The sequence below is a fragment of the Mus pahari genome, chromosome 8, assembly GCF_900095145.1.
Source record: "Mus pahari chromosome 8, PAHARI_EIJ_v1.1, whole genome shotgun sequence".
Taxonomy (NCBI): domain Eukaryota; kingdom Metazoa; phylum Chordata; class Mammalia; order Rodentia; family Muridae; genus Mus; species Mus pahari.
Window position 1 is genome coordinate 18083837 of NC_034597.1, and position 8990 is coordinate 18092826.

General features: G+C 39.2%; 1 protein-coding gene across 1 annotated transcript in view; it reads left to right on the forward strand.

The window, feature by feature from the left end:
* Positions 1 to 8990, forward strand: part of Dnah12 (dynein axonemal heavy chain 12) — a 171786-nt gene that overhangs the window by 147182 nt on the left and 15614 nt on the right. Inside the window, exons 62-66 of the mRNA XM_029541695.1 lie at positions 1517 to 1661; positions 4435 to 4585; positions 4888 to 5141; positions 5343 to 5483; positions 7945 to 8082. Of these exons, the coding sequence (XP_029397555.1) occupies positions 1517 to 1661; positions 4435 to 4585; positions 4888 to 5141; positions 5343 to 5483; positions 7945 to 8082 (829 nt within the window). The remainder of the gene's footprint in view (positions 1 to 1516; positions 1662 to 4434; positions 4586 to 4887; positions 5142 to 5342; positions 5484 to 7944; positions 8083 to 8990) is intronic.

Sequence of the window (8990 nt, forward strand, 5' to 3'; positions counted from 1 at the left end):
TCTCTCTCGCTGCAAAATAGCTTCCAACACTTAACATTGAGTGGTAATGAAGGGAAATGAAATTTAAAATAAAATTTAAGGCCTGGGATTCATGCAACTTATGTCCAGAGAAATAGTTGTTTGTAAGCTTGTACGCCTGAGGCGGAGAGCACAGTGAGACAAGCCTGGGCACACCCAGGCAGGCCATTGTTGGAACATTCCTGGGACTGAACCAAATGTTCAGCTAACCCGCCCCTCAGGTCTCCTAGCATTTCTGCCTTTGCATGTACCATCCTGCAAATGTGTACATTTAAATGAACCAATCGCATGTAACCAAGCCAATTCTTCCCCCCCCCCCTTACCCTATAAAGACCTCAAGCTTTTGGGCCTGGTTGTCGACTTCCTCTGTCTCCTGAGATACGAGTCGAACCGGAGCTCCGCCAATAAAAGTGCCTCGTGTGGTTACAGCAAGAAGGCCTGTCTGTCGAGTTCCTGGAGCACCCTAACTCCTGTGACCTGAGGACCCGAGGGAGTTCCTCGCAAGGGGGGTCCTACAGTAACATAAAAATTTGTAATCTAAAATTTTTCCAGTTTACTGGACACGGCCCAGACCAGCAGCTTGCTCTCACATCTGCTCTTGGTTTCTAGAGCCATGACACTTCTCAGACCTGAAATGGTCTCGCTGCTGCTGGGAGTTCAAACCCACTTCATTTAAATCCTGAATGGCAATCTGTTTTCAGTTGCTTTACCCTGATTTAAGGTTTTTAATCCCCAGTTAGCAGTAAAGTACCTGATGGTGATCTACTAGTACAATAGAGCGTGGGCATCCAAGTGACCCAGTAACACCCAGAACATGGAATGTATTTCAAGTTGATGAAGCAGAGGTGTTGACATTCGTGTGTAATGAACATAGAGACCTTTAGGTAACTGTGATATCCTCAGAGTTCTTCTTTGTGGCAATGTCTGCCAGTGTGAGATAAAACTTGTCCCTTACCAGAACAGAGAGGCCTGGGATCTGACCCTGGGCCTTTCTAACTCAGAGCATATGGGCTAGTCATTGATGACCATGGGGGATCATCTCTCTCATTTCTGCTCATCTCTCTCCATTTCCTCACACACGGTGCTCTTCTTTTGTAGGGATACTACAGTGCTTATATCAGAGAGCAAGAAAAAGTGGCATGTCTTTTCAGAACTGAAACAATCCTATGGGTGCATTTGGCAGGAAACAACTCACCACTGAATGAAGTCAGCCATATCTGTCACCCCTGGGGCCAGCGTCCTGCAGGCTGTAGGAGACCCAGGCCCTAACTCTCACTACAACTCTGCTGTCTGATCCAAGGGTTCCAGCTTCTGTTCCCTCTCCTCCAGAAGCTTCTATCTGTCTGTCCCTAGATCAAGCACATTCTCTGCCTCCCTCGAAAACAACTCCTGCAGTCTAGTGATTTTAACATGGTCCCCTTGCTGCCTTATTCCTTCCCTTGATTAATCATCTCTTAAAATATTTCTCAGTGAAAATGCAATCATTTTTTTCTACTAGGGAGCATTTTTGTAATTACATATATGCATGGGAGGAAATCTATGACAGCAAAGAGCCTCACAATATGAAATTTCCAGAACCAATGGATAAGACGCTGAACGAACTGCAGAAAATAATAATTCTTCGATGTCTAAGGCCTGATAAGGTAAAAAAAAAAAAAAATTGAAATCCAGATAAAATGCAGTCTATGATGTACCAGTCCTAAACTCACCAGCTTCATGCTACATAATGACACTGTAGTCTATGAAGGGCCTCTTAACTGCAAAAATGATGGAACTGGAATCTCAGTCTTGCTCTGTGGCTGTGCTGAAAATCTAGAGACAGAAATAGGCAAAGGGAAGTGGAATTTTTTTTTTTAAACAATTTTAGCCAGAGTTGAAAGAATAAGGGGAAAAGCTCAGGTTTCTGGGTCTTGTTATAGAAAATATGATCTCAGCACTAGGGAGTCAGGAGAACCACTATGCATCCCATGCTAGCTTGGGCTACAGAGGGAAACTTTGTTTCAAAAATCCTAAATAAAAATAAATAAATATTTTAATATTTAAATGCAAAAAGCATATAGGATTAGATACAATGTCTATATAAGCAACATGTTGAAATTTTAAAAAGTTGTATACGCTTACAAAGCTAAGAGGCTATAGTAACTAAGGGTAATTTCTTCTTGAAGAACAAAAGACTTTGCTGAACTGGCCCAATAAGATTCTTTTAGACACACCTATTTGCTTTGCTGGTGGGCTCTCTGGTGGCACTGGAGTCTTGTGTCTTGTGTCTTGTGTCTTGTGTCTTGTGGAGTTAGTGCTTTGTCCTCTGTGTTGTGAAGACTGAACTCACATATCATAGAATTTACTCCACTAGAACACTCAATATTTGTTTATTTGTTAGGGTCTCCCTAGTGAGACAAGGGAACTCTTTTTTCTGCTGTGTATCTCCAAGACTTAAAGTACTGCATAGCAGATATTATATAATCAGTCAATTTCTACAAAGTAGGTTGAACCAAGTTGAATTAAAACATGTGTCATGTAGGGATTTCCAAAACCACAGAACCCATAGGGTAGAGAGGGACTGGTTGAGTTTAAGGATGGGGTCATGAGATGGTCACCTCAGCAGGACTCCTGGGAGAACTGAGACCCACGAAAACACTGATGCTGCTGCTCAGGGCCACAGGCGGTCTAAGGAGACATTTGTCCCCATGCCTTGTTGTCCTATAAACTGTCCCACTGATTGAATGATACCTACCCATGTTACATTATAGAGGGAACCAGCTTTTATTTAATCTGTGGATTTAAATATTAAACTAGCTAAAACGTCTTAGAGTAGACTACTATCTGACCAAATACTTGGGTATTATGGCCTTAAAAAAAATCTTTTGTTTATTTGTGTAACAGCATGAGAAGCAAAATAATAACCATCTAAGAACCATAAGTATGGTTATAATTTATATTTTTTCTTATAATAAATATTAGTATAAAATAACCCACTATAACAAAGGCATCAAAAATGCAACTGCATAGAAATTAACTTTTCTCTCTACAGTTCAAATACAAGTGGTAAGGCACCTTAATATATTTGCTTAAAATTAGCTTCCTTTTTATTTCTTCCTTCCTTCCTTCTTTCCTTCCAAGATGTATTTATTTTATGCATGTGAGTGTGCTGCCTGCATGTATGTTATGTACATTACACTATGTGCACGCCTGTTGCCCATGGAGGTCACAAAAGGGCATTGGATCCCTTGGAACTGGAGTTACAGGGAGTGGTGAGCTACCACATGGATGCTGGGAACCAAGCCCAGGTCCTCGGTGGCAAGGGTAAGCCTCTTAAGTGCTGAGCCAGCTCTCCAGCCCCTTGTGTTCTTGTTTGAGACTGTTTGGCTTTGAAACCCAGCAGGTGTTGACTGCTGTCCCTGCTCAGGGGCTGCCCTGCTAGGCTCACTTTTTTTTTGAGATCACCTAGAAATTCAGGTTCTTTTGCTCATCTAGAAAAGCCCCTTAGTCAGCAAGATTGAAGCGTCCTCATGAACACTACATCTGTTGAAAAGAAGGTATTGAAGCAAACATCCTTATAAAACTATGATCTGGCAATAATAAATGTAATTTTTACCTATGGGCTAGTGAGATGACTCAGTAATGTAAAGGCATTTGCTGTCAAACCCAATGCTCTTGAAGTTGATTTCTAGGACTCGCATGGTGGAAGGAGAGAGCCAGTTCCCACAAGTTATCCTCTGACCTCCACAACACATATGCAAAAATAAGTAAATACATATAACAAAATAAACAATAATAATAATTTATGCTAGTGTCTTTCTACCTAAAACAGTCACATGTGACATTAGCCAGAAAAAAAGTGCTAAGAAATCCATGGGGTACTGTTACCTAAAGGACACAAGATAGGCTGAGAGTTTTCAGTTTTTGCCATATTAAATGAAAAGATCTTATTTTTTAAGGAATTTTTTAAAAAATATTTTATGTACGTGTGTGAGAGAAAATATGTTCTGTCTGTGTGTGCGCGCACATGCATAGAGACCAGAAGAGGCCGTTGGCTCCCCAGGAGCTAGAGTTTCAGATGGTTATGGATGTAAGATATGGGTGTTGGAAACAGAACTCAGGTCCTCTGGAAGACAAGGAAGCACTTGCCTGTGGCTGGCTCTCCAGTCCTGAGACATGTCTTCTTGTGGTTAAGATTTACTAGTGTCTCTTTCTCTGTAAACAGATACTCTCCTTTGTCCACTTTCCTTTGGAAAGTCTTTCTTGTCCTATCAGTCCTCAGATTATTTTTTTTTTAACATTAGGGAAATTACTGATCTTATAATGCATTGTATGCCTTTGGGAAATTATGCTCGAATTTTAACATTTTGTGTTTTTCAATAAATCTGTGCTATGCAGCAGAACATGCTCAAAAGACTGTGTCTTCTCTATTCCTAGATAACCCCAGCTATAACAAATTATGTAACTGACAAGCTAGGGAAAAAATTTGTAGAGCCTCCACCATTTGACTTGACAAAGAGTTACCTGGATTCAAATTGCACCATCCCTTTAGTTTTTGTGCTGTCTCCTGGAGCAGATCCTATGGCCAGTAAGTATATCTACTGTAACACACACACACATACACACACACACACACACACGCACACACACAGGCACAGGTTTATTTTCTGTGTATGAATGCACCATGTGTATGCAGCATATATTGTAAGCTTTTAACTTATAACTAAAGCATTTTGTACAATATACATTTGTTATGTGACTATAAATTCATTAACAAATCTGGTGTTTAGGCAAAGGTAGCCAGAACGTTTCAGGATAAAACACATATGCACAGGAACTGTAAGCCAGAATAGAGAAAGAAGTGGTGTCATCTATTTTTGCCCTTTGTAGGCCTGCTGAAATTTGCAAATGATAAATCTATGTCTGGAAATAAGTTTCAAGCTATTTCACTGGGACAAGGGCAAGGACCAGTTGCATCAAAAATGATTACAGCAGCAATAGAAGAAGGAACTTGGGTTTGTCTACAAAATTGTCATCTTGCCGTCTCCTGGATGCCCACATTAGAAAAAATATGTGAAGATTTTTCGCCTGAAACCTGCAATCCAACGTTTAGGCTTTGGCTTACAAGCTATCCATCTCCAAAAGTATGTTTGATTCCTATGGTAAAACTCAGTACCTTTATTTAGCTGTCTGTTATACTGTGTTTCTAAATTGAGTTTTAAACTCTTAACCTTAGAGACTTTCATATATTCTGCTGCTATACTTATTTTTAATGTACTGGTGTTTGCATTTTTAGGGCTCAAGATTGTTGTCTTGTATAATACTTTACATTTGTTTTGTCTTAGTTCCCAGTAACAATTCTACAGAATGGAGTAAAAATGACTAATGAACCTCCCACTGGTCTCCGGCTAAATCTCCTTCAGTCATATCTCTCTGATCCAATTTCTGATACTCAGTTTTTCAAGGGATGCCCCGGCAAAGAACTGGTAATGTTCAGCCTCCAGCACTCTCCAATTTTGTTCTTATAGTAGTTGAATATGTTAGTATAAGGTTTTTATTTAGTATGTTTTCTAAACTGGGTGTATTTCCTAATGCGACAGAAATTGTTTCTACCTGATTCGTCATTTTATCCCCTATGGTCTATATTCTGCTTATGACATAGTAAATACTGAAATAAATAGGGTTTTTTTTTAATGAATGTGGTTTAGTTTATAAACTAAAGGCCAAAAGAGTTTTAGATTATACCAATCACTCTTTCAACCAAAATGTATGTTGCACATTTCCAAAGTACTAGATATAAAGCAAGGTGAGCATACATGCTGAAGAATGTGCCTTTGAAAAACTCACATACTGTCTTTTCCACTGTGTAACTAAAATCATTTCACAGTTAGACATCATGGTTCATGGTTTGTCACACCAGCACTCAGCAGACTGATGCAGGAGGATTGCTATGAGCCTGGATTATGTAAGCAGCTCTAGGTTAGCCTGTGCTACAGAATGAAACTTTGTCCAGCAAGTGGTACTGAGAATATCATAGTAGGATGACAATAGATTCCACCTCTCACACTGCACAAAAATCTACTCCAAGTAAGTCAAAGAGGAACGGAAACAGTTAACTGAAGGGACAGCCCAGAGAGCTGGGGACAGTCTTTGCTAGCTATACAGCTGACAGAATGACTATCTAGAACATACAAACAACTTAAAACCTCAACAAGAAACAAGAGATAAAAAAAAAAAAAGAAAAAAACAAAAAGAAAAAAAAAAGAATAAGAAAAAGAAAAAAAGAACAAAAAGAGAAAAAAAAAAAAAAAAAAAAAAAAAAACCTCAACAAGAAATTAAACAACTCAGTCAATCAATGGACTAATGAATAGTGTCAAAGGATGAAATACACACATTCAGTAAACATGAAAACAGGCACAACCTCACTAGTTATCCGAGACACACAATTAAAACTACACCCAAAGAAGAATGGCAGACATTTAGAAAACAGTCACCCCCATGGGTGTCTCACAACCGTCGGTGACACCAGCCGCAGGGGGTCCAACGTGCTCTTCTAATCCTCATGGGTCCTGCACATCCATGGAAGCAGACACGCGTATTATACATGAAATAAAAGTCTTTTTAAACATCACTGTTTAAGGAACTAAAAGTAAATCTACCATACAATACATGTGGACCCTTCTTCAAAGGGCTCCAAGTCAGCACATCACAGAGACACCTGCACACAAATGTTTATTGCAGTACTACTCAGTAGCTAAGTTGTGGAGCTATGGTACATAGACACAGTGGATGTTTTCAGCCATAAAGAAGAGTGAGGTGATGTCATTTGCAGAAAAATGAATATACAATATATAAACATACTAAGTGAATAAAGCCAAGTCAAAATATTTTCTCTAATTTGTTTTTCTCTATTTTATATAATAAATCATGTACATGTATGACATCAAAGATATCTAGGGAAATAAAAAGGAATAGAACAAGCTGGGGAGAGTCATGAGAAAGAAAATGTGGGGTCTGAAGGAAATATGCTCAATGTACAATATACTGTACATTGAATCCTATTCATACCCTCCAAACGTCATGTGCCTTCCATGGGTCTGGCCTCAGCATGTGGGTCTGCCTCAGCTGACATCACTCTGCCAATCAGCCCAAGACCTTGAAAGCAGCAAGAAACTGCAGCACACCACCAGAAAGATTTTTGGTGCATTTCTCTCTGTAGAGTTCCGACAAATGCAGCTCAACTATGCAATGTAAGGCAGACCAATACGTGCGTGTTGTTAGCATTTCACAGCTGTGTTCACCTTAACAAAATGTTCCTTCGTGTGTTTGCTCCAGCAAAACACCATCCAAAGGCCCCTTTCTGAACCCTTAAGTTTAAAGTTTCCACTTCAAAGACTTGCAATCTACTGTGAAAGATCTAAGAGAAGGGTGACCATGCGCCAGGGCACTGATACAGGAGGCATCCATGTTAAATACCGGAAGACCTCATGAACAGATCAACTAAAACCGCTCTCACCAATGCTCTCAGAAGAAAAGCAACAACACTGGGAATTATATATCGGAGTTTATTCATATTCTCTTTCTTAGTCATTCTTTTGTGCTTATAGTCTAAAGTACATGCCCACAAATCTACAAGATAATACTGAGTGCTGAGATTAGAGATATCTATGAATGACGGGTATCATTAACCAACACATTTACAAAATAGTAATAATCTGTATTTTATTAGAGTTTAGTATTATGGTTTACTTAGTGTTGGGCATTTGAATTAAGCATAAGATGAATGTTTTTATATAAAGTATGTTTTTAGATACATGCCGTTTTAAAATAGAAGTTTGAAATAACATCTGAAAATAGACCCTGGTAATGAAAAGATCATCTATTTTTCTAGTTTTACTGATGGAAATCTAATCAGATTTTCCTCTTGTACAATTTCTGCATTAAAGGCATGGGAGAAGTTGCTTTTTGGAGTTTGCTTTTTTCATGCCCTTGTTCAAGAGAGAAAGAAATTTGGTCCCCTGGGTTGGAATATTCCATATGGATTTAATGAGTCTGACCTACGCATCAGTATCCGGCAGCTACAGGTAAGATAAAACAGAACCAGTATTTATGAGGATCACTGCCTAACAGCTGCTAGGCTACAATTAATGGTATTTATGCCGGCTTTTATAATAAAGATAATAGATTATTTTTACAGAAGTTATTGATATTTAGCTGGAGATGTAGCTTAGTAGTGGAGCACTTGCCTAATAAACATGAGGCCCCCTATGTTTGGTCCCCAGCACTGAAGGGGGAAAAAGAGTCAAAAATAAATTATTAGTATTTTATCAAATCTTGTAAAAATAATGAATAAGAACCCTTCCCTGAAATGTCCTGCATTGTGAGAATCCATAGAGTTGCTGGAATCCATACTTACAAATTGTAATGTATGCTGAATGACTTTGATTTGAACACTGATTTTGAAACTATTTTACTTAAAATATTTGCCACACAACTGTAAGCAACTAACGAAAAACTTGACATCTGCTAGACCCCAGATGGCATTTTCTGAGGCCAACCTTCCCAGCACCAGCACTGAAAGCCACAGCCATCAGCTAGATCCATCTTTGATACCTTTAGGGGTGAAGACATGGGAGAGACTCATCTTCAAGCCACCCTCATCTGGTCCTGCTGGCAGGGTGCCTCTCTCCAAAGAGCCAAAGCTCACAGCTCAGTGGGGTCAATAGGGAGGGTTGTCTCCATTTCTTGCATATAGTACAAATTTAACATTCTGCTCTCTTGGGGGCTCCTCCAGTTTTGGGGAGACCCAGATGAACATGCAGGAGTAATGTTTTCATATATCACAAAATTCTTTCCCTCAAAGAATAAACTTCCATCTTTCTCAGTCCTCTCTCAAATCTCTTGACAATTCTCTTCCCCTGCAAACATGGCAGTCTCAAACAAGCCTTATTTTAACTGGGCTCTGGAGAGCTTAAAAGGTTTTTTTTTTTTT